The sequence below is a fragment of the Protomyctophum bolini genome (assembly GCF_963924005.1).
Source record: "Protomyctophum bolini genome assembly, chromosome: 1".
Taxonomy (NCBI): Eukaryota; Metazoa; Chordata; class Actinopteri; order Myctophiformes; family Myctophidae; genus Protomyctophum; species Protomyctophum bolini.
In genome coordinates this window covers 17,637,845-17,664,437 of record NC_137862.1, presented here as the reverse complement: position 1 = coordinate 17,664,437, position 26,593 = coordinate 17,637,845, and the positions used below count along the sequence as shown (strand labels likewise).

At 41.3% G+C, this 26,593-nt stretch overlaps 1 protein-coding gene across 1 annotated transcript; it reads left to right on the top strand.

Annotated features, from left to right (window-relative positions):
• Nucleotides 1-535: 535 nt before the first annotated feature.
• lpcat2 (lysophosphatidylcholine acyltransferase 2) lies at nucleotides 536-15,993 on the top strand. Its single transcript, XM_080764768.1, has 14 exons — nucleotides 536-892; nucleotides 1,336-1,478; nucleotides 4,254-4,471; nucleotides 4,842-4,954; nucleotides 6,543-6,603; nucleotides 6,961-7,019; nucleotides 7,260-7,294; nucleotides 7,792-7,846; nucleotides 9,152-9,234; nucleotides 10,512-10,637; nucleotides 11,359-11,512; nucleotides 12,005-12,103; nucleotides 12,896-13,037; nucleotides 13,803-15,993. Exons 1-14 carry the CDS (start codon nucleotides 782-784, stop codon nucleotides 13,982-13,984), a joined length of 1,581 nt encoding a protein of 526 aa, XP_080620894.1. The 5' UTR covers nucleotides 536-781; the 3' UTR covers nucleotides 13,985-15,993.
• The last annotated feature ends 10,600 nt before the right edge of the window (nucleotides 15,994-26,593 follow it).

Sequence of the window (26,593 nt, the reverse complement as noted above, 5' to 3'; positions counted from 1 at the left end):
GTGTGTGTGTGTAGTAGACTATTTGTTTATTTATTTATTATGTAATTGCGCCATCTTATGGACATTTCGTTGAGGCCATTTACTCAAATTCAGTCCCGTTGTCATTGGATACATGTTCATTTTTGTTTTAGTGACAGTCAATACACAACCTTATATGATTACAACAGTGTGCACTGCAGCTGGTGATTGTCTCTGGACTCTTCTCATAGGCATACCAAAACAAAAACTTTATCATTAATTTATTGTAGGCCTATTTATTAACACAAAAAAACCCACTTAAATATTTTAACCCTTGCGTCCCTCCCTATATTGGGTATGTCCACAACCCTCTATTTTAACTAAGTAATCAAACTGTAAATAAATCACTGATTAGAAAAATCCATTCCATTAGTCAACAATAACCGTCAGCCGCCCATAGCCCAGAGGGTCGAACTGTGATTGGCCAGTCAGATGTCAAACGCGTGTCCATGTTTAGCGGTTGCTAAACAACCAGACAGCCAATCACAACTACACCAACCCACAAGGCTATGGGATTTACAGCACCTAGACTAGACCGCTAGCTAAACCATAACAAGGATATAATCTAATCGTCCTCTGTACGGTCACCGACCACCTCCATGTGAGCGATGTCAGCGTCTATAATGGCGACAGATGGGAGGTTTGCGTCGTAGGATGGCGATATAATAAACACAATAAAATATAGAAACTACGAAGAAAAAGAGGGGAGAACAACAGCAACCTCAGCATTTCGAACAGCTCCGCCGCGGCACGCCGTGTCAACATGCCGTCGCAGAGGGTGTGCGCTCTACCACGGCAGCAGTCCCTGCTTCTGCCCCCTGTCATCAACCCGTTCATACAAGACACCAAACTGTGCAAGGCTGACATCATTAAAGTGAGTGCTATTGTCTGTACGTCTTCTGGTTGCATCAGGATTCTGTTAAGAAATAATAAATAGCCCAACACTAATTCCAAACTGAGGGAATTCGTGCAGTACACAGGACAGGTAGCCATGCACATTGTGTGGCAATGACTTATAGCTTATCTATGGAGTATGGTACAGTGTGGCATTCCTTTCGCAAAGCCTGTGTGCCCCACACCAATTCATTTTTCTTTAAAAGAACATAAACAATAGGGCCGTTGTTGTGTGCTTTCTAGAAATCCTTTTGGTGTGGTCTCTAGAGTAGACTAATCGTGTGCTTACTAGTTCTGGTCTGTGCAGCCATGTACTATGTATGTCATAGGTCAGACTGTACCATTCTTTGCATTGTGTCTGTGACTACATTATGTTATGTTATGTTATGTCGGGGTGTGTGTGTGTGCTCCCCTTCTCTTCAGTGTGTTCTCCTTGGGATCATCCTGGTCCCTGTTCGAGCCATCCTGTGTTCCCTGGTTCTCATGGTGACATGGCCGGTGGCTGTCATAATAACATTAATGTATCCAATGAAAGGAGCAGTGGAGCCCATGACAGGCTGGAGACGGTAACTAAAAAAATTAAATGCCCACCCCGCCCACACATATTTTGAGAGGGATCCAAAACGCCCCCGAAAAACACTCAAACTCACAGCCCATCATCAAGACCACCTAGAAATCAGAGTACCTGGTCATAACGGTCAAATACAACACACACATACAAGAGCATGCTTGTAACATTGCTGATGCAAGACACGAAAGAACAATCTCTCGATATTTGCACTCTACTTGCAGAGGTACATATTTATTGTACTATTTACTGTTATTTGTGGCTGCTAAATGATTACATTGTACCACCGTTGTAACAACATGGAAACTACTTAATTAGGAAACACTTCTGAAATGAGAAAAAATATGAACTAACCAGTAACCAGGTGCTCAATGGAGATAGCAAAATGTGATAATGATAAAAAGGTGCTCACACAGATCAAAACGGGATCAGGACATAGATAAAAAGAGAAGGATCCGGGACAGGTCTTCACCTGATGAAGATCTGTTAGGTCGTAAACATGTTGGCAGTTGCCCTTTTTGATTTAATAAAGGCGTTCCTCATTTTTTAACTTTGTGTGCCCGGATCCTTCTCTTTTTCTCTCTTTTTATCTACTTCTGAAATGAGTTCACAGGTATCACTAAAGAAAACCCATGATGGTGTATTTCAACAGGAACAGGGGTTCATGCAATTGCAGACTGAAATTTCTCTGCTATCACCAATTATATAGTATTGGCAGTTGGCACTGTTGCGTCAGGGTGTCCTGGTTGCTCAGCTGGTTAGTAGCTTCCTCTGCATCATCAAGTGTGACCATGACATTTATTGTCAGCTGGCTGGTTTCTCAGTTTCATGACATTGTGCACCTTCAGACTGTTGTTTAATCTGGAGTGTTTCTCACAGACCGAATTGCCACACCATAGGTCTGTGCTGTACTGTATTATAAAGCAAGAAATCCAATTGTTGAGTAATGCATCTGCAGACCTCGCTGTGAACAATGATAGACCACAAACATATTTTTTACTGACACAGTGAGGAAACGTTGTGTATGTGACAGCCAGGGAAGAGAGCGCTTATCTGGGTCAAGGCCTTATCTGTTGACTAATTTACTGCTGCAACCAGCTCATACGTTTTGTGTGTTGACAGTTAAAGTTGTACTGAATATTCATATACGTTTGAGATAATGTAATATCTGCTATCTTGATAGCATATACTGTCTGTCACACATCCATGTGTGTTTTATATTGGCAGCTCATATTTTTGTACATGGTGTACTGAGGTTCTATTCACAATAATTTATGTAGTATCATGGTTTGTGCTTGAAATGTACTGCAATTCTGCAAACTGTTAATACATAAATCAATCAATCAAGTTTAGACACTGGTTAATTGTGGCTATCGTAAAACTCTCGTAAAACTGCCACTTCCTTAACTTCTGTTATAGTTATTTCTTATTTGAGGAAGTCATTAAAGTTGACAGGGGAAATTCCATACACTTGCATACTTAGTAAAATCCAGTATATCTGGTTATCACAAAGGTTTGGTTAAAGATTATATGAAGGACAAGTATTGCTTCCCTGCCAAGTCATGCCACTGCAGGATACCAAGTTATTGAAAACACAATTTATAATTGACACATTTAACGGACACTCGTATCTAGAGCTATTTACAGTACAAAGTGTAAGGTTGGAGTAAGTCGCATGAAACATAGTCTGTCTTCGGGTGGTGGCATGCCCACAGGCGTCGTCTTGTCACCACCAGTGTTGTGCGAGTGCATACACCCAGAGGTGTGAGGGATGTGATGTCGTTCTGCATCAGTTGTAGAGGTTTGAGATTGCAGTCAGTTCCTCACTTGCGGGGTGCCCTATGTACTGACTTAAACAGATAAAGCCCGTGCCATGCCACATTAGGCACAGACCTAATCATGATCTTCCTGGTATTAGAGTCTGGCTCTTAGCCAGTGGTGGCATCTTCTTCCTCTACCTATTCTGCCCTGCTTATCCCCACTTTACTAATGAAGCAGAAAGGCCTTGAAAATGCATTCAATGACGTTCTCGTCCTCTACTTCGTAAACCCTGTGTTGCCGAATAGGCTGCTGTTGCTTTGATAGCGCTGCAACTATTGAGTATTTTTGTTCCTTTTTTGATTAATCAAATACTGAGAAGCATGTTTTTATACTGTAGGCTAGTGTGTATACTGTATATATATATCAACAAATCAATGCAAAATAATTCTAATAGATCTTTTTTTAATAAACGACCGAATCGATTAGACTGATCAACAACTTAACTTACTGTATTCTTCATTGAGCAACAGTGTCACACAATAATAGCTGTGCGACACTAGCACACATTCCAACATTTTCACTTATACTGACACGCCCAAATAGGAATGCCAGGTTGAATGTGGTTAAGTGGACTTCTTGACTGGAATGTGGCCCTACTGGACTTCACAGTTAGGGGCAGGGCTATCACGATTACAATTTTTAGTTGATGATTAATTCTCACACGATTTAATTGTGTATTTTGGCATTAAACATTGGAACATATGAATGCAACTTCTATTTTTTATTTTTATTTTTTTGGCTTCATAATCACAAATTGCACAGGCAGATATGACAAATATATAATATATAATATAAAAATAAATTACTGACACATTTATTAATACTTTCAAGATTTATTTTTTAAATGGAAACTATTATGACGATTATGCAAAAACAATTGCGATTGTCTCAAATAATTTCCATTGGGCGACTATGAAGTCCGTTCATCTTGGATGTGGTTCTGTTTGTTCAGGTTCATGTGTCGGAGAGTGATGGCGTTCTTGGGAAGGGCCTACTACTTCAGCATGGGCTTCAGAGTGGTGGTGAAGGGCAAGCAGGTAACCAGCAACGAGGCCCCCATCCTGGCAGTGGCTCCACACTCCACCTTCTTTGATGGGATCGTGTGCGTAGTGGCGGGCCTGCCCTCCACCGTGTCCCGCACCGAAAACCTGGCGACACCCATCTTTGGCAGTGAGTGCTGTCATTGTTATTCCTTTTCCTATTTACTTTTTTTATAAATGGTTATGGCTTTGTGGGGGCGTAACTCTGGTGTCAAGGTTTCTTTGTCTGTTAAACACAATGATCGTGTTTGGACTTGTGGGATGTTGGAGAGTTCAGCAGCAGTAGTGTGACAGAATGGAGAAGATCGTGGCATTTTGTTTTGCATTATGGAACTTGAAGAAGAATTTAGGCTTGATGGCTATTGTTTTGGTACAGCCTGTCTTGTTTCAGCTTGTCCTTGAAGCAGTTAGAAGAGTATTACTATGGTCTGATCCCTGTGCTGTGCAAGGGGTATGACAAGGGGTATGACTGTGCCTGTGTGTATTTTCTCTCACCCCAGGGTTTATTCGTTGCCTCCAGCCGGTGCTGGTGTCTAGAAAGGATCCAGATTCCAGGAAGAACACCATCCGAGAGATAGAGAGTAGAGCCAAGTCACAGGGCCACTGGCCACAGGTCAGACACACACACACACACACACACACACACACACACACACACACACACACACACACACACCGATCATAGGGTCTCATAGAACAGCCCTGCCATTTATAATCTGTTCATTTTGGGAGGAGGTACAGGTACCCGATGAATGTCGTTGAAACCGAAATGTTGTAGCCAAATAAATTACTGCTGTAAGTGAAGATAGTGTGCAAGACTTGTGTGCTTCTACGTACCTGTCCCAGTAGGTGTGCAAAAGGACCTTTTCTCTACAAAGATAAATATGCCAAATTCATGTGGCGCTATATTAATTTCCTGCATTCAAAATACATCTAGTCAATTCTTGTTGTAAACATTTTGTGGCTCCGCATTACATAATCCTGGTTTGCCACAAGCTTTGTGAAGTCCCCATCTTCCTCAATGGAGATCAGCTGCTTATCCGTGGCTATCCTTTTTACAATCAACCTGGTCACGCCTTCTTGCCAAGTTTTAAGTAGTAGGGCTTGGACTGATGTCGCCACCACTAGCATCACTCGAGGTCACTACCGGGTGTTTTAAATCAAATAAAATGATAATGAGTAAAACAACTCACTATCGCAAAGTTACATACAGTACGCCCACATTATCACGTGAGAGATAACCTTTCTCTGTTTAAATGGCTAGAGATTTTTCTACATGTTTACAACTTTTGTTAATGTTTAGCTTTTGAACATTTAGAAGTCACACCCCAAATTGCACCATTATCAGTTTGTTGGAGGAAACGGCGCTGGTTGCTTTTGGTTTAAAAGGAAGGAAGTGGTGAGAAACGTAGCACAGGGTGTAGGTTTGGTTTTCCACATTCCTGTCTTCAGACTGAAGAGCTGCTCATCCCACTGCACTCGCTTGATGGAGATGAAAGAATGACGTAAGCAGTTAGTGATTATTTTAACAGATAATCTAAGGTCAGCCTACAATACATTTTTCAGATCATGCCCACTGTATTCGTCCTGATGAGCGGGTTGGTTGGCGTGTGTGGTTGGATCTGGGGTGTATACCTGCCAACAATTGCGCTGTGAAAAATAGGGAGATTTTGTGAGGTATCGGCAAATGGCCTACCCTCAACAAACCCTGCGCCATATCTAATCCCTACACCATAGCTTCTCTAAGAGCCATAGAATAAAATAATAATATTAGCAACATAACAAAATTATTCTCAATTCATTCTGTGCGTGGCAATAGTGGTAATATGTATGTGTATTAGAGGTCAAAGGGGGAAGTTCTCACACGAAGTGAACTGCAATTGATCAGTGTATTCATGGGAACTGATTCAATTCAATTTAAAGATCTCAGCAGCAAACTGAGTAGAGAGAGTTTGAATGAATGCAGTGTCAAGCAACACACGTCCAACAGGGTTGTTTGTGAATGCTTTGCACATTAAATAGGGAGATTATAAACTGAGCTAGAACCGGGAGTGTTAGCAGGAATGTGAAGGGGTGCATGTTACACACATTGTAAAGCGCTTTGGGCAAAGGTGTTATAACAGAAAAAAAAATAAACCCTACCAGTTAATACCCATGGCCTTTTACATGAAATGCATGTTAGATTCTATTCTTTGTTCCAGGTGCTGATTTTCCCTGAAGGGACATGTACAAATCGCTCATGTCTTATAACTTTCAAACAAGGTATGTTTATATACTCCTAATATTAATAAAACCTGCACCTGACTCGAATAATGTGTTGAGGATTTATATATACTGTAGATATCAGGGACGAGCTTTCCATAAGGGACAATTCAACTGCCATTCTGGTCGTCTGTGTTTACTTAAATATGGACCACTCAAACCTTGCATCATGTGGGGGGAAAAATATATGTGAATAATTGCTTTGAAAATACTATGTTGTAAAGAAAAATCAATAAACATATGTTTTAAAAAAAACAACCTTGCATAGGGAAAATATACTGATCTACAAGCTCACGACTCAGCACATTGTGAGCTTCTAACCCTAACCCACCATATCACTCTGTCATTGTAACTAAGGTGCCTTCATCCCTGGGGTCCCAGTACAGCCTGTCGTCATGAGATATCCCAACAAGCTGGTAGGTACAACGCGTTTTTTTTCGGCGTGCGACAAATACACACAACTACATATGATACTCGGTGTTATCGTTGCACAGAAAAAACTGAACAGATCTTTTGTATTATTTCATTCTGTTTTATGAAATACCTTTCACTCATGGATCTAGCATTTTGCTATTATTATACTAGAAATATCTGTCTATATGTCTGTTTATATGACGTGTGTGTGTGGTTTTTTTTTCCCCTTTTCTTTCTACCAGGACACAGTGACATGGACATGGCAAGGCTTCAGCTCGTAAGTGTCCACTCTTTTTGTGGTGTCATTGTTTGGACCTGACCTTGAAGTCGTTGCGTACATAAGAACACTACCATATACAAAAGAAAATCGCCACAAAGTATAGACTCATTGTTTTCAGATGCCACCTATTTAACAGATATGAACCTTTACCAGTCCTTACTGGTACGAAACTTGAATTAGTGGAGTCAGTATTTTTTAGCTCCAATCCCCAAGGTCAAGCCATTACAGACTTGCATTGTTTATTCAGCGCCAATATTAGAGGAAGTTGAACCACTTCTCGGATCTTGTGCACTTACAAAATGATGAAACATACTGCAGCAATAATGAGGAAGGACTTCGAAGTTCCTTGTTAATGGCATGGCATGATCAACATCTTAATGTTTTTGTCAGCATAGCACAACAGCATTAACACAAAAAACAACAACCTTTGGCCTCTTTTCCAAGATACCACTAACTATTCTGTTGCTTTTGTTTTCATTGATTTCATTATTCAGGAAGAGTCTCCTGCTTCTTACATTGTCACAGCTCTACACTACTGTAGAGATTGAGGTAAAATGCAGCCTTTCTTCCGATATTTCTTTATAAGCAGCACCATAGAATATATTTGCACATCCATTCATCGTAGGTTTTCTAATAATGTCCTACATTTTAGAAAAGTAGTCTAGCGAATGAATGATTGCCAGTTAAAATCCCAAGGCTGATGGGGGAAAACCTGGACTGGACTATGCTAGTAACTAAAAGGGTCATACAGTGGTTCAGGAAGTAGAACGCATCTTTGAATTGGAAAGTCCTGGTTCCATCTCCCGCTCCTCTGTCCTTGTGCAAGACACTTAACTTAACCAATTTTATTCTGCTCAGAGTGAGCAAATTGCTGGCTTGTATGGTTTCCTCTGCTGTTGTGGTGGTGTGAATGGGTGAATGCAATGCACATTATAAAGCACTTTGGAGGAAGGCCCTCCCTGAACAATTATCTCTGAGGTGCCATTGAGCAAGGCTTTTGATGTTAATGTATGAAACCCTTTCCTTGTAACTCTGGTATTCCCCCACAATTTAAGGAAATGAGAATTTGCTTAGCAAACCCTCATGCTTCAATGAGGGTCAAATGGTGGTTCTATAGTATACTGTAGCATTATGTTGGAAACTAATTATACAACAGGTAAGAATGATTCTAATTAGAAATCTGATTGGTTGAAATCGCTCTCTACCCGTGCTTCAAACCAGCATCACTGCACACCTAATCAAAACAGCTGTATTGGGCAGTCCCCGCAGCCAGTGGCTACTAGCTATTAAAGCTAGGCGTTGGCACGGAAATCTTCAGTCGTATTGGCTACATCGGTCATTAAAATAAAAATGTTTTAGTTATAATAAAATTGAGTTGACGTGTGTTTTTTAAGGGTAACTGTTTTATAGCAATATTACACTCAAGGGTGTGTGTTACTGTCATTAATGGCACTTCTGCGCTGCCTACAGAACTTGACTATCAGCTCGTTCCTGCAGCAACGCAGGCATGCCATTAATGACGTTAATGGACACCCTGTGCAGCACAATTGTAAGATTAGCGACCACTTTATGGAAGCTACTGTGGATACGAATAAAGAAAGAAGGAATAAAGAGATGATCTAAAACGCTTTATCACAGATTGCAGTGGGAGTGCAGTGGGACTCAAACTTCATTAATAGCATGTTTTACCCGTTGAGCTGAATAAAATCATGTGTAAAACTCACTATTAATCAGTCTTAGTATTTGTACATATATGAAGATTTACTCTTTAACGGAAATATTTGTTTGTGTTTTAACACAAGATGATGAGTTGTTGGAGGCTTTATTTGTACTGGTCTTGTCTCTGTTCCTCAGTTCCTTCCGACACAAATCCCCACTGAGGAGGAAAAGAAAAGCCCACCTCTGTTTGCCAGCGCCGTGCGAAACACCATGGCTCAGTAAGCATCTTCTGACCTTGTTTGGCTGAGCAACTAGATATGTGTAAAGGGTTATTATCGTTAACTACGAATAAAACTAAAAAAGGAAAAGGTAATTTAGATTATGATACCTTTATTATCCCTGAAAAAAACAACTAAAACTAAATAAAAAAAACCAACAGGAAGAAAACAAAATCAAATGAAAAGGAATTGCATGTTGTTTTTCCAACATTCTATCATGAATCCGGTCATCCCACCCTCCTATAAATGAAGACTATCCTCACAATACCTAAGAAACTAAAAAAAATCACTCCCCTGTGAAGTGATACGTTTGGGAAACACAGCCAATAACTGATATGTTGTGATGCAGAAACTTACAGTATATCTAATAATGACGATAGCCCCCACTAACCTGTTTATGAAGTACACAACACCACCCTGCCCATACAGATGACTCCCACATGCAATGGCATGCACTGGCAGACTGCCACTGAGGAGTATAATGAATGTCTAGCTAGTAGCTGAATAAACATCTTTTGGACATGACGTGAGGATCACTGGCGCCTGGCATGCTGGTCTCGCAAGCAAAATGGAGCTAACAACCCAAAAATATCCAGTCCTTGGCATTCGAGTGGGAAAATGGAAGAATGACAAGAATTGTGCCAAAGCACACAGACAACTACACAAAAATACTACTGTAGTAGAGGAACATCCCTGCAAAGTGTTATCGAAATCACACATCTTCCCTGATTGCATAATAATAGAAATAATAAGGGTATTCCTGGGGCCTGATAATGGGCATACAGCACTGCATGTGCCTCTGTGTGTGATCAGATATTATCTTCCTGTCTTTCTGTAGGTGTAGGGGATGGTATCGCTGCTGTCAGGTGGAAACCTGTCAAAAACGGTTACTTCTCAGGAAATTGATCAAATTAACTGTGTTCCATGGATCCAGCTTGTAGTTATTATTAATATTTAGTCACAAGCTTTTGAGTCTTGTAAATATATAAAACCCACAGACACACTTAACAACTTAACTTAACTAAAACTGAAATAGCACAAATAGCCGATCTGCAAGATCACAATGTGCCGCGTCCCGGCTGATGCAATTGTGAGCTTATAGATTGTCTATTTTGCTACTTTTCTGTGACATAATAGTATAACGACGTAGGGTGTGAATTTATGGGATTTATGTTTTAGACATTAAAAGTAGGTTTTCTCGCCCGACTGCAACGATATGTGATATATTATTCGTGTGTCTGTCTGTCCAATGCTCTTCTAATGCGGTCCTTGTTCAGGGCTCTGGGAGTTCCAGTGACGGACCACACATATGAAGACTGCCGCCTGATGATCTCTGCTGGGGAGCTGACACTGCCCATGGAGGCTGGCCTGGTGGAGTTCACCAAAATCAGCCGAAAACTCAAGTATGAACTAGGGTTGGAAAATCAACCAAATGTCATCAAATGTCACACAGGCTCACTGTGCCGAAGAAGGCGTGGCTTATTTAATTTTTTTATTGAACGTGATTAGTTTTTAGATGTATTGTTTGTGTGAGTGCTGCTTTCCAATTTCTGTGTGCATTTCTAATCCCTGCAAATACATTTGTCTTGCCAAGTTGCCATATTTTAGAGCTACATTGCAGTTCATTGCTTGCATCACTGACTTTGAATCATAATCCCTTTAACCACTTTGTACATGGCATTCTTATTTTGGGCATGCCATTATGGGCAGAAAACCTTCAAAAAGAGTAAAATAGGCTGCTAAGTACACTAATACAATTGCAGATGTACACGCTCGCAACACGATGTGAAGTGAAGCTTGTCGGTCAGCTATTTTATTAATCAGAGCAACTAGTTACATGAGATGAATATGTGTTTTAACTCGTTCCGGTTGCTTTGGGGCAGACATATCAGCAGATTGCACAAGAATACTGTCACACAGTAGAAGGACTGAACATGGCATGCAGTACAGAAGGACAGGCCAAAACATATGAATAGTGTTCTTTTAACACTTCAAACAAGAATATAGTACAACAAAAATGACATTTGGCTGTAAACCTAACACTTTACCTCACCTACTGTACGCCCACCACTTCCTCAATCCTCACATCAAGTCATTGTGTCCTTGCTCTGTCTCCCCATGCAGCCTGAAGTGGGACAACATGAAGGCGGAGTTGGAGGGCTTTGCGTCCATGGCCGCCTCCTGTCAAGGGGGACGCATCAACATCCAAGAGTTCTCTGCCTTCCTGAAACTGCCCATCACTCCGGTGCTGGAGGAGCTCTTTGCTCTGTTTGACAGGGTGAGATACTAAAGCAATAAGCCGCAGTAGCGCTTACCGTAGATTTTACAATTAGCTAAGAGGCTACCCACTAATTTGTAAAATCAATGTCGTACACATGGTGACCAACTTGTGTAAAATTTATATATATAATATTAATGCTAGTAACCCATGTAGACCTGAGGCCTTCTAAAACCTAACCTAAGGCTTTCTGAAAACCTTCAAATTCTTATGAAAAAACCCCAATTGCTATAATGATACACAAGAGCCTGGTGTATGAGACAGAGAGGTAGCTTCCTCTCATGAATGGCAAAATAATGTATAGGTTTGGTAACTACATTTGTTAATTTAACCACTATACTTTGATTGGGGTCCCCAGCACTCTATACTAGGCCTATATTTCCCTCTACACCAAATGTCTTTGCCACTTGTAGATCGGCTATTTTCCCAGAATGTCCACACCAGATTAGGGACACTACAGGTTCATGTGACTAACCTTTTGACCTTGTCCAGGATGGAGATGGCACCATTGACTTCCGAGAGTATGTGATCGGTGTGAACGTCCTGTGTCGACCAGCCAACACTGAAGAGGTTCTGCGCATGGCTTTTCAGGTGGGAAACTCATATTCTGCTGTCTCACTGTTGTTCGACTTTGCTGTTTCTTGAGGGGTGCCAATGTGGCAGCCAAGTTTAATGTTTGCTTGTGGGTGCCGTTCAACTTCACTTGGAAATGTTAGTTTTTGTTGCGTTGTACTGTATGCATCTGTATTTTGATAAATCCTAAATCTTCTATCCACTGTTGGAATAATAATAATAACTTTATTGACCTGGAATGACCTGACCACATTTCCTCTAGGAAGTCATGAATATTTTATTTCCGTGTCCAGACAATTTCTGGACCCATCCCACATGGATTATCAGACACATCAGATAAAATAATAAATTGCATTCCAACCAGCAACGCATAATACAACCTGGTTTTAAACAAGACACATGTAGTACATTCATATAGACCTGTACATAGAATATATAGTTAAAACAAATACTGTTCATCGATAATACAGTTAATCTATAAATCACCTTTCTCCTATGCCACGTTTTATAAAGATATTCTGAAAATTACCAAAAACATGACTAAAAATTAATTAAATTAAGAGTACTACAGGTTTACAGTAGCAGGGGTGTGGACCTTTTACATGTTCATCTACTAAAGACTAGTTGGTAGATGAGGTTTTTGCTCTGATTAATGTCCAATATGAAATAAACTAATAAATAAATAACTTGAAAGTATAACTCAGGATTTTCTATAGATGCGTAGAAGGATGGACTAGAATTGTACAGATACTGTAAGAGGTTACTGACCTCTGAGATTGTAATCTTGTGTTTCTGTGTGTTATCTGTCAGTTGTTTGACACAGACAAGGATGAGAGGATCACTCGAGAGGAGTTCAGGGCTCTACTGCGCTCCACTCTGGGCGTGTCTGATATCAACATGGCCAAGCTCTTTAAGGCCATCGATGCCGACGGCTCTGGCTTCATCACCTTTGGTGTGTACGCACACACTCACACACACACACACACACACACACACACACACACACACACACACACACACACACACACACACACTACACACAGTTCAGATCACTGGTTCTCAACTTGTGGGCCAGTGGGCCCCCCAAATCCTTGGCTTAAGATTCTAATGATGGCATTAATATTAAAAAAGTGATACCAATAAATAAGAACTTAAAGTATTCAATGTTGGTTCCATTGATCCAAGCCGCAACACAATCGATTGATTGATCATTAAAATATCCATGCGCTAAAAATGTGTGATGCGTCCTAGGGCCTGCAAATGCTTTCAAGGTTTTCAAGTTGGCCCTGATCCAGAAAAGAACCACTGGTTTAGATCCAGTTAACATGTATATCATTGCCGTCTTGTATCTCCATAACTTCAACTTTTAAGGTGCGTTGTGAGCTTGTACATCATCTATTTTTGGGAGGTAAAATTGGTTCAGTCTGTGGGTTTTATAAATATTGAAACAAAGAACATATTAGAAAGAGCTTGTGATGAAATAAGTGTATTGGATCCATTGGAACTGTATTTGCATTCCACTTACACAGAGACATACTCAGTGCTTCACTGGACGATAAATGCAATGCCGTGTGAAAAGGGTGGGGTTCAGCTTTGCTTAACCACCCGTCAACCTGGCATCTGTATTTCGGGCATGACATTAAATGCAAAAAAAATACTAATAATTTAATTATTGTAATTAATGACCCTGTCTTTGTCTGTGCGTCTGTGGTGACAGCTGAGTTCCAGGCCTTCGCCATGAGTCATCCAGAGTATGCCAAGCTCTTCACCACATACCTGGAGCTCCAGCGATACCAGGCCCTCCAGGAAGCCGGGATGGACGATGAGGAACAGGCCAGTTACGCTAACCAATCAGTGGACAAACAGGAAGAGAGCACGTCTGATAAGAAAGATGACTGAGATTTAGGAGGGAGTGGGGACGTGGGATTTTTGCTTTTTTTTTTGGACTGCACTGAAAGTTAGATGGCCGTATCTGTTGCATGGAGATGGACAACTCAAACAGTTATTTGCACTGATTTTTATTTTATTTTTATTTTTTCTGGAGAAGCAAAATCTACTGGCTATTACCACAGCAGTGCTAAGTGAACATCACTGTATAAATTGGCAGGTGCGTACTTGCCTTTTTTTATTATTATTATCATGACGTGTGAGTGCCTTATTAAGATTAGCAAGAGCAGGTGTGCCACAAGCCAACGGTTTTAGAAACGGACGTCTTCAGTGTCTGTTAACATCATTAAATGCTAACGGACAAACACATTGTGTGCGTTTATGAGCAGGTGCAAAGTTCATGCCCTCCATCAGGCACACTGGGGTTCAATTCCTGCATTTCCTCACGGGAGAAAAATATTATTATTGATATTATTATGATCTCTGTCACTGTACTTGCGATTCCTACAGTTTGGTCTAGGAGACTAGGAGGCATAGCATGTTTTAGTGCATGCGTTTACATTCGTGAAACTCCTCCCTGTCGGGTGAAGAGACCCAGAAGTGTGGAGACGTGTGGTTGTATACACATTCATAACTGGTTCCCAAACTGGGGCGGGACCCATTTGTGGGTCCCAGACACATTTTTATGTGTCCCTTTTATTATTATTTTTTTCCTACATTTTGTTTTTAATTATCATTTTCAAAAAAACTAAAAAAAAAAAACTAAAGTTCAATGATTATTTTTCAGTAATTTCGTGAAGAAAAATTAAATAAAGATAAATGCCATAAATTGGAAAACAAATGTTTAAGAAGTAGTGAAATTAGGAAATCTATATTGAACTTGTAGATCTGATATTTTCACAGTAGTGTGGGTCCCAGGCAAACATCTAATTTCTCTTTTGGCTTCTTGAGCTAAATTGTTTGGGAACCACTGCTCTAGACCCCAACAGTACAGGTTGTCAGTGACAGAGACTATTTTGACATGAAGTGATTTTAATAGGATACAAAACATGTAGGAACTTGAAGTAGTGTGGGAATAATTATTCAGGAAGTTGGGTGTCAAGTCAGTTGACAGTGTTCGGGGTGTCTTCACCGCATATGCCTGGCGTCCCTATTTTGGGCATGTCATTAAAGGCAAAACATTCTAAAGGAGCTAAAATAGCAGATCTACAAAATAGATTATTACTATTTTTGCCACATAACACCTTTGTACGCTGAGGTATAAAATAAAGCTTACGTGGTTAAATATTGTCACACTGTATTATACATTTTACCTGGACTTGTATATTTTTTAGATCTTAGTGCACTGCAACCTCAATAATCATCTACACTGTGCTTACCCTAGCATGGACAACAGCCAGACTTCTAGCTCTGTATTTCTACATGCTAGCCATGTAGTCGGTATTAACAGTCTATATTGACTGGAAGTTGAGAGATTTCCAAACCTCACAATTTTATATAAGCAAAACATTTCACTTTTTTAATGTAGGAAAGTCCTTTTGACAATATGTTGCAGAATTAATTACTGCACTTCCTTTTTTCTTTTTTTTTAAATGCCCGATCTGGCAACCTCACAGTGGTGCCGTATGGAAATAATGTCTGCAAAGAGCATACATGCTGCGCTTTCCCCTGTTTCCCCAGCGCTCTGGGACATGGACCTTGTAAGACGCCGGTATAATTAGCTAAAGGTTTTGCTCTGCATCTGTATCTATTTGCATTTCCATTGAAGAAGAGTGTTGTTGCTGATGCAGCAGTGTGTCTGCACAGCGTTAAGTCGACTAAAGCAGAGCAACCAGCTGAAAATAGGGCAATTTGTGAGCAAAAAGGCAACAGTGTCTATTCACCAGAGCATATTCCAATGGGGGTATGCCTTCGAATTATCTCGGCCGCATTGCTATTTATTTAGGATGCGTCGCAATTATGATTTTTTTGTTAACACAGCAAAAGTTTGCTTTCTTGCAATAAAACGAGTACCATTTTAACTCTGCTTTTGTTTGTTGTGTCCTTTGTGATTTTGTATATCACAGTGAGGAAACTTAATCAGTAGTTTCTTAGACTTTGTAATTGCTTGTAATGAGGTGTGAATGCTCGGCACTGAATACCTTTTCTACCCCTCCTGTTCTTCAAACGGCCACCAGGTGCCAGCAGTTCTCCATAGAAATGATTATATGGATCTGCAACACAAGTCCTGAATCTACACAAGTACACATGGTCAGTACCTGTTGGTGAGTTAGCAGTGCCATTTACAGGAATGACCCCCAACTTGAACATTCAGTACCTGTTGGTGAGTTAGCAGTGCCATTTACAGGAATGACCCCCCAACTTGAACATTCAGTACCTGTTGGTGAGTTAGCAGTGCCATTTACAGGAATGACCCCCAACTTGAACATTCAGTACCTGTTGGTGAGTTAGCAGTGCCATTTACAGGAATGACCCCCCAACTTCAACATTCGGAGGCAAGGGCCAATTATATTTTATTAAAGGAAATGCATTGGTGAAAGAAAAAAAAGTGAAAGGCTTCAAGAGACAAATATCTGCATTTGAATTTGTATTACTTGCTCATTACAAAAGCAAATGGACAAAATGTTAGCTAATGTCCATATACATATTGGTAGGATTGGCTATGGTTAGAATTGTATTGATTCTGATTCTGTTTATCAATTCTGGTTCTTATTGATTAGGGAATAAATAAGAACCATAATTGATAAGCAGAATTTTGGTTCCATAATGGTAAGATAAAAGAGGTGAAAATGTTTACATATCACAACTATCTTCATTATTTTTAGCATTAACTGAAGTAAATACAAATAGTAATACTGGTATCTACATCAACCGAACACAATTGTCCCTGTGAATTTATTTAATCAATACTACAACTTTGGAAATGTGATTGATTTAATAAATTAACAGTTTGCGGGAAAGTGCAGGGGAGCAGACAGTTTTACACCACAATGTATAACTGTAAGAGTTAAATCTTGTACACAGTTTATTAAAACATGGGACCATTAAATGATTAGGATTTTTATTCTGATTGAATTGCTTCATTTTATATTTGAATACTGAACCCTATACATATTGAAAGTTCAAAACCATAAGCAACTGTACCATCTGCTCCAGTTTCAGCATTGAGAGGTGAGAGGCACTGAAATAATTACCGGTAGTCGAATGCAGGTGAAAAGTAAATGATATCGATCTATGTTTCTGATGTTCCACAGGCTAATTTGTCGGACAATACCAGCTGTATTGAGTCTCTGAACATCACTCTTTAAGTTTCAAGCTTAATCAGCGCAAGGTGCTGTAAAAGTTGTACAATGGAAATGTAATCTGTTGGTTTGTGCTTCACGTCAGACCTTTTGTCCTCCACTTAGCTGGTCTTTGTGGAGATACCTGGGAAAATAACATGATCTGTAAATGACTTTCTTTCCAGGTTCACTGACACACAGACCAAATCAGACATGTCTGATTTGACACACTCCACCTGATGAGGCATGCTCAACACTTTAGATACATCAGCTAGCCCCTAGAGACCTCTCTCTCTCTCTCTCTCTCTCACACACACACACACACACACACACACACTGGCAGAGGAGCACAGGATGAATGATGGAGAGCAAAGCGCTTCATTAAAAGCCTGTGTTAGACTGTGATTACCAGTTGTGATTATCCACCTTCAATTTGTTTTAACCTTTTCAAACGTACCTGGCCCCATTTCATTTTAATCACAATTGATGAGATGGCATGGAATCAATTAAGTCATGCTGTTGTCACACTTGTTTTTCCTCCCACCCACAACACGTCCTCCCCGTCCGGTCACTCCATCTCTCTCTTACTCTGTCGTATGATGGTGTCGCACGCCAGAAATAGCCGATCTGCAACCTCGCAACGAGTCACGTCCGCGGCCTGTTGTGCGCTTATAGATTGACTGTTTTCGGTTCGCAACACCGCTCCACGGAGGGGCATAAATCGCACTCCTCTCCTCTCTCTCTCTCTCCTCTGGGTTGCTGTTGTGTATTGCTGTATCCATTTCAGCCCCTGCCCCAGGGCTGATCCTGTCTTAGTAGATTGTGAGAGTTATGCGTTCGTAATCTCATTTGGTCTTCTCAGGTCCTGTGAGAGTGAAGAGGCATCCTGTGTTTTTGTTTGTGGACTGAGGCTTGTGTGCAGGCGGCCTTCAGATGGATCGAGGTGGGGAGAGCTGGACGGAAAGGTCAGGGCAGACAGGCCGCGGCTATTAATTTGATGCGACCGATAATCGAGGGCCTCCCAGACTCCAAAAGGTAACTTGGCTCTCAGGCGAGGTGGAACATGGAAATGTGTCTTTCAGTTTTCAATGCACAAATTAACGGGGTCATGCCTCAGACATCTGTTTCCTCATCCAAAAATACACCATGTTCCCTCAATCCTACTGTATGTTCCCCCATCCTATGTTCCCTCATCCCAAAATAGACCCTCAGCATCGAATTGATGCTGTTGGGGTCATCTGTTACAACATTTATAATGCATTATAATGTGCTTGTAAGGCATTATAATACTCGTTATAAAGGTTTATAATATCAATATGGTTATGTAGATGAGTGTTTCGAATCTTGAGTCAAGCAGATATAAGGTCATACTGTAGGTAAGTCAGAGAGTCTGTATCAGCCAGGGTGCAGGAGTTTATCCCTGTTTCAATCCGCTAGACCTCTGGGAGATGGAAAGCTGAGGTGTAACACCTACCATCAGCTCCCGGCAGTACTTACCGCACAAGATCAAGCCATGCTACTCATACGCTGAGTTGGTGCTGCCCGGGATAAACCTGTAACCTTGCAGTCGAAAGGCGAGTGCTCTACCCGGACACGAATCATGACATGTTTATAATGTATTAGCCTGGCCCAGCCAGCGTGCTTTCTTGTCTAGAGGAACGGGCGCGCTTGGAGCAAGCGCTGGAGAATATTGGTTCGCCAATCAGAGCAATTCCCCCTCCGCCCCCTCCCTGGTAGAAAACAAAGGAGAAAACTGTATAACATAAACAGCACACAAATATGCAGCCAAAATTATTTTTCTTTTCTTTTCTTTTTACTGTAAACCAGCCTGCTCAAACTCGATAATAATAATTACCGGTATATGATTTACTACATTTAATAAATACCCTTTGTTTATATTTATGTTTATTTATATTTTTTCACAGAATCAAACATTTCATGGGCATGATTCACCAGGATCCTGGGTGGCTTGATAGACTTAAAATAATTGATCACATCTTTTTGTAAATCTCTATGGGAAACATGAATGGCCGATTTTTCAGTGGAACTAGAAAACCATGCCCACTGCTATGCCCTACATACTGTATATTAACAATCTACAAATGGTTGAATTGTAGATTGATAAGAAGGGATTTTGGGGAACGTTTTTGAGGCTTGACAGTTGCAGTGTAGACTTTAGAGAGAAAGGAAATGAGAGAGAGAGCAGAGGTGTAACTTTATTGCTTGTTTAGGGCATGTATGATTTACATTTTTGCCAGCCAAGTCTATGGACAGTAATGCTTGTTTCGGGCCGTTATGACTTCTTAAATTATTATTATTATTTAAGATTTGTGCCTTTTATTGATAGTTTCAAGTGAAGACGGACAGGAAAGAGAGAGAGAGAGAGAGAGACGGGGAGAGACATGCAGCAAAGGTTGTCATGAACGGGGCTCGAACACGCAAAGCGCTGTCAGGCCAGAGCCTATATATATGAGGCATGGGCCTGGACCGCTAGGCCAGCAGGCGCCATGTTTTGATGTAACTTTTTTGCCAGCCAAGTCTTTGGACTTTAATGTTTGTTTAGGGCACTAAATGACAATGTAAGACGTCATCTGGCTAATATACTACCCTCGCTGTGCCCCTCACTTCACACAAGTGCGAGTTATTTTTGCCTATGTCCGGTTGAAATTGGTTAAGTGACAGTGGTTTCACCCACCGCAACAATACCCCATATCTCCATGCTGGGCCATCATATCGCACAGCGGGTCACCGTGACACTGCGTGACAGTCCTAAACGTGCAGCTGTACTGCTGCCTGTCAGCGTGTCCTTGGGTAGAGTATTGAGCACTCCACTGCTCCAGTGAACTATCGAGTGGTCAAGGACACACATGCAAGCAGTTTATCACTCACACACTCCCAAGTGAGAGCGTGTGTAACCCTTCTCTACGCCCTGTAACTATAACCCCACCCCCAAAGATGCAAAGCTTTGGGGCGTGAGTGCGTGAGTGCGTGAGTGCGTGCGTGCACAATCAATTTTTATGTACCAAGATCACACGATGCAGATATTTGAGGAATGCACACATTGATTAGTCTTTAGGGTGGTTCTGTTCCATTTGATATCCTTCTCCTTCAATGTGTTTGCACATTGTTGTACAGATATGGGAGTTTTTTGTCATTAGTCATGTTTTCAAAATCTCTGCAGGTGATTGTAATCTGTGGGAAGTATGTGTCTCTGGATGTCTTGGTGCAGTGGACAGATGGTTAGGAAATGTAGCTCAGTTTCCACTTAATTTTGTGTGCAGTGGGTGCATAGTCTGTCTTCTCTCGGGAGACAGGTCTGTCTATGGCAGCCTTTCTCGATCGCGAGACTGCGCTCACTGAGTCTGTACCTAGTTAAGATTTTTCTTTGTTTTGGATCGGTCACTCAGTTTGCATTCATTCTGCTACATGAATATTGGAAGCCGTGTCTGAGTGGGTAGAGACTGAGGCCACCTGGGTATCAGAAGGTCACCTTTGTTCGACCTAAAGCGCGTCCCTAAGTGCCAAGTGTCCCTGAGCAAGACACTTAACCGTTAACCCCTAACTGCTCCCCAGGCGCGTATCTCTGTATTAATGGCAGCCACTGCTTATAATAGTTAGGACGGGCAAATGCAAAGGACACTATGTACACTATGTGCAAATACTGTAGCCAAAACCCCAAGAACAAGTGAAGGGGACACAATTAATGTAAGTTTGACACAACATTCAAACCTGGGTCCCGTGTTGGAAACCAAACATTCAGAGGGAATCTGCCCATAGCCATGCAGGGGAGATCTTAGGTTTTTGAGCTTCAGGCTGAGTTACTCCATTACATTCACTCCCCAACCGGGAAAACCCGAGCCGGGTCATGGCACCAATTAAATACCCAAGATTCGAATTGTCGAGATATTGACTAGATATTTGGGTTTTGAATAATCCAGTTTGTGTCGTGCTCTCTCCTCCACTTTGAGCTTCTCTAATTATAAGAGAAATTATAATTCAAGGTTATCCACGGATGAGCCCTCCAGCGGCATCTCTATAGTCAATCAACTTGACTAATTTAGTTGGAGGCGACTGTAGCTTATTTTTAAGGATCTTAGGGACGCTTGTGTAATAAAACTTTGACATTGAACAAGTGCACCTGTCAATATTTCAAGAGCACTTCTATCTACTGTATAAAAGTGGACATTCTAGCCGGAAGTTTTACTTTTTGAGTGACCTCTGACAATGCTGTAAGCGTCTCATAATTCCTCAGTAAAGGAAGTTAGATCTAGTTAATCTTAAAAAGGGGGAAGCGGTCCCACCCAGCATAACATTGCCCAGCAAGCACGGTCAGGACCTCAGGATTCACATCATAACGTCATCATGAATTTGGCTTGCTGGGTGGTGCTCCCTGGTTCCCAATCAGCTGAATGTCCCTGGTCTAATGTGGAACTAGAGTAAGTAAGTAACTTCTTCTATTCCTGTGGCTGTAATTTTAAAGTCATCTACAGTACTTACTATCACTCTGAAGCCAGGACACGTCTTTAGTTGCATTAGACCAGGCCCAAAAGGTAGATTGCAATCTACCAGTAGATCACATAGTCTGTGTAAGTAGACCACATGACATGCTCCTAAAATATATAATATAATAAAAAACAAATTTTGGCATCTGCCACTTGAATTAAGGTGAGTTGATAAAACCTAGTCCCCAGGGACATGGGGAGAGCAACGGACTTGAACTCATGCTTCCTTCATGCCGGAGTATCCAAGTTGCTCCTTTTCACCTGACAGGGGGGAGTTTCCCTGGTTGGAAGGAACACGTTATTCCAACCAGTTCCTTTCCCCTCCTCCCCCTGCCCCGGCTGGCCAGGGGGAGGCAGTTTAGAGACCAGGATTACTGCATGTTTTTTGGGAACACGGGGAGAACATGCAAACTCCACACAGAAAGTCCCCCTTTCGCCAACCCCGCCTCTGGTATGGGCACTGATGATGCAGAGCGGGAATCAAAGGCGACAGCACTACCAACTGTGCCACCGTGCCCCTTTGAATCCTATGTCTGATCTTACATAAACACAAACACTACCTCCTTTCACGCTGGGCAAGACCTTCGCTGTAGACGGTATACATTTTTTTGGGGGGTGGAAGTTGTGGGATTTTCGCGGATGTACCGCTCAAGGAAATTACGTTGACGCTTTACAAATCAGTTTACATTCTCCGTGAATGAAGCAAGTGTTGTGATTGGTCGAAAGAATATCGTATCCGGGGGAAATACATCTGACGGATCTTCCGGTCCGACTTAGGTTGTGACCAGGCATTTCTCCTGGCAGATGACTAATGCTGGGACCGAGGCTAACCTCCTTTAGGTTTCCTGTATTTCCTAATGCCTGTAAAATGTCCTATTTCTGTCTCAGCATTGTTAATGAAGCTGTCCTCTTTGTCACACTGAGTCGGTTTGGTTGTCATCATGACTCCCAACAGTGTGGACATTAGCGAATGGGTGTTCCAGAACTGAGACGGCTGAAGTAGATTTGGTTGGTGGTTATAACTTTTCTTTTGATTCTCTGCAATCCATATACACACCTGTATGGCGGCGGACCACTGAGCTGTGCGTCCCATAACTCTATGGTTCATCCTCACCGCTGAGTCTGCCATGATCGATTGGCAGATCTTCCAGGAGCATGGCCTGGCTCTGAGCATGGGTGAACATTGACTGGGAACAGCATTTTTTTCCCCTTCGTATTTTAATCCTTCCTTTATTCTCTATTTCTGCGGTTTGACCAGTTGGGGGTACATCACATGAAACCACATTTTTCTTTTTTATTCTACATGCACGCACGTGCGCGCGCACACACACACACACACACACACACAAACACAATGACATACAGTAGCTTGTGTGCCTCCCACTGTTGCAGTGTGGAGTCTCTCAGAGTTCAGCCCTGAGGCGACGGCTTCCGAACCGTATTGTTAACGTTTGCCTTGTCGTACCAGATGACACCTTGTTGATCTGCTCTCCCCTATTATTCTGCCACGACAGTGATTGTTATTTGATTTCCTGAGTGATGGTTGGTGAGAACAGTGGAGGATCTGGGTATAGGGCAAAGTATTTCGCTCTGTATGCTGCTCTCCCAGGTTTGTTTTCACATCGTTGTTATGGGCGGGTTTCACAACTCATTCCTCATGAGTGTCGTTGATTCTCTTCCAGATGTCTGTTCGCAAACCTTTTCCTGTGTCATAATTCAAAGCCGGGTCAGTGTGAGGTTTTGGGGGGGGGGGGGGGGGGAAACCCTGCTGCTTTCATAAGAATGAATTGTGTTGGCTTCTGTGCAGCGAAACTCACCAACGCAGATGCAGTGGAGCGGAGCCCTGTGTGTTCTGACTGTGGCTGATTTATACTTTGTTCGCTCGTTCAAAAAGAAACGATTTTCAATAGAGTTGTGTGCCATATTTAAAATAATATTTAAAAACTTTTATAAATAAAATAGATAAACAGTATATAGTGCAGAAGAAGAAGACTCTGATTATAAGAGAACCCCAATTTTCAAGACTCATTTGTGGAAAAAGAACATTGAATGTCAAATAGTCTACTCCTCGATTATAATACGACCGCATTTTTTGAATATTTCCATTGGAAAAAAAACATAGTCTTATATTCAGGCCAGGGGTGTGTGTGTGTGTGTGTGTGTGTGTGTGTGTGTGTGTGTGTGTGTGTGTGTGTGTGTGTGTGTGTGTGTGTGTGTGTGTGTAAACTTTTTCTCCCCGATTTAGTCATTATGGCATTGATTCCTCTACCACACACATGTGCAAAAAATAATAACAGTTAATACAACAGTGAATTAAAGTTAATGTGTTTCTTGTTTTTGCTATTTTCTTACAGATCTTGTATCCACATCGCCATCACCAGCCAGGTGATGGCTGGTGACGCAAGTGTGGAATCTTTGGTATGAAGGGATACCAGAACAGGTCAATTACCTTGTAGATGAAGGCATGACATGTGGCAAAGGGAGCAATGCAGTCATTAGCTATGTACACCACATCTTCTGTAATTATGGGCTGGGAGAGACGGATGTGGATCTTCACTGTGACAACTGCTGTGGCCAGAATAAAAACAAGTTTGTCTTGTGGTATTGTGCCTGGCGCACGATACACAAACTGCATCATCAACTCGGGCTCCACTTTTTGATTGTAGGTCACACAAAATGTGCTCCTGACTGCTACTTCGGTCAGTTCAAGAAGATCTTCCAAAAGTCAGACGCCCACAACCTGGCTGACATCGCTGCAATGGTGAACAAAAGCTCAAAGCCCAACATTGCACAGCTGGTTGAAACAGAGGATGGCCATGCTTGTGATGGTGCACTGCTATGACTGGCAGCAATTCCTCCAACCATACTTCCGCCCACTGGAGCACATTAAACTACCAGCATTTCCGGTGGGTTTATTTTATATTTAAACAATGTATTTATTGACACTTTTCAATTATATAAAAACTTGTGTTTTCTAGTGGGTATTTATTGTCTTTGATTTTCAACCCTATAACAACCACTACTTACATAATGTTATATTTCATCACATGCAGCTTTGATGCCAACAAGCCTGGCATGGTGTTTGCCAAGAAACGACACAACGATGAAGAAGAGGTGAAGTTCCAAGTCAGCTATCACTGTATTAAGGTAAAGGCCTTATCGATGTGAGTCATGTTATTTATTTCTACCTTAAATACTAGCCTAAGTACATTACAAAATAAACATTAAGGCCTTCCTTGCTTGTTTTGTTGGAACAATAGGGGTTGCTGTTTTACCAAATATTTGCCGATGGGATTTCTCAGATTGGTTTTTATGATTCTATTATGATTAACGTTAAAGCATCATCAGAGTTAGCAAACTCCGTTTACTTCATGGGGCCAGTCTGTCTGTTAGTCTGTCAATCAATGGCGGCTCTTCTACATATACTTCTTTGTCCCTATTTGAAGGCCTCAAATAGGGACAACTGGACATTTACGGAATGAATTGCAGTCTATGGCGTGAATTCCGTTTGTGTCCGAGCATAGGCATGTTAACGCCCCGCCTTCCTGTGATTGGCCTGCCGACACTGTCCTCCGAGGTGGATATGCTGGATCATGATGCCTGGATAGTCTGATGCTTTTTTGATTGAAATATTTATTAACAGTACATTTGAAGCACAAACTCAATACAAAGACTGCATTATACTTGTTTACAAGAGGATCCACCATGTTCAATTCATCAAAACATTTAGAGACGTACAAATAGACACTTCTATATACTGGTAGTTAAAGAACAGAACAGGAATTCATCATAAAAAATCATCATAAAATTCATCATAAAAATGCGAGGTTAATCCGTGGTGGGAAATAATACAAGTAGTATGGTATGATACAAGAGAACGCTAACTTGTACGTTTTATTTTTGTAGAAGAGGCAAACTAATATTGTTTATTCCGTTTGCTTTTAATGGAATAATTGATTGAACATGCACGCCATAATATGATTTGATTTGGGTGTGTTCTAAAATAAAGTGTTTCTGTGTTTGTATGTGTAAACTTGAAACATTATTGTAGGCCTACTATAAAAAGGTCTATTTTCCCTTCATCTTTATAATTTTTTGTGTAATAGTATTAGTTTATTATAATTAGATTAATACACGATAATCAACACTATCAAAGCAAACCACATAAACAATAAGTTTGCCTCTTCTACAAAAAGAAAACGTACAAGTTAGTTACAAGGCTGCATTCTGTCGCGCGCGTCAAAATGTCATTCTCTTGTAGCCTATTATTTATTTCTCAATCTCACCACGGAGTAACCTGCGTCTCGGAGGACAGTCACGACGGACAGTGTCAGTAGACCAATCACAGGCAGGCGGGGCATTACCATGCCTCAGCCATGCCTATACTACGGAATTCACACGCTGACCCAGAATGAAATAAACTATAGCTTCACTCTTGTTTTCGACTCAATACTGCCCCCACCTGGGGGGGTAGATTACCTCATTTTAGCAATGAAGGGGAAACAGCGCCCCCAAATGCCACTGACCACGGAACTGCATCTTTGAAGACCAAATTCTCAGATTGCTGTATCTCTGCAAGACATTACTCTATAAGCCATATCTCAAAAACTAGTGGGTCAAACTGCACAACCAATATGTCAATTTGAAGCTATGATTACCTGCTTTCATAATGACATGATAAAAACGAAAATGAAAAAGAAAAATCCAATGGCAGTCTCTCGATCAAATCTAGTCACATTTGTGTGTTGTCACTGCTGTGCTGCTGTTGAATCTTACTGACTCACCTGCCAGTGAGGAGCCCCCACCGGGACAACATGGAGCTTTGTCCTACACCTCCC

Bases quoted from the DNA above. Each gene is read 5' to 3' on its own strand.
- lpcat2 (XM_080764768.1), top strand. From the start codon at position 782: ATGCCGTCGCAGAGGGTGTGCGCTCTACCACGGCAGCAGTCCCTGCTT. The intron at 9,235-10,511 runs GTAAGCATCTTC...GTCCTTGTTCAG, and splicing joins GTGCGAAACACCATGGCTCA to GGCTCTGGGAGTTCCAGTGA. The intron at 13,038-13,802 runs GTGTGTACGCAC...CTGTGGTGACAG, and splicing joins CTCTGGCTTCATCACCTTTG to CTGAGTTCCAGGCCTTCGCC.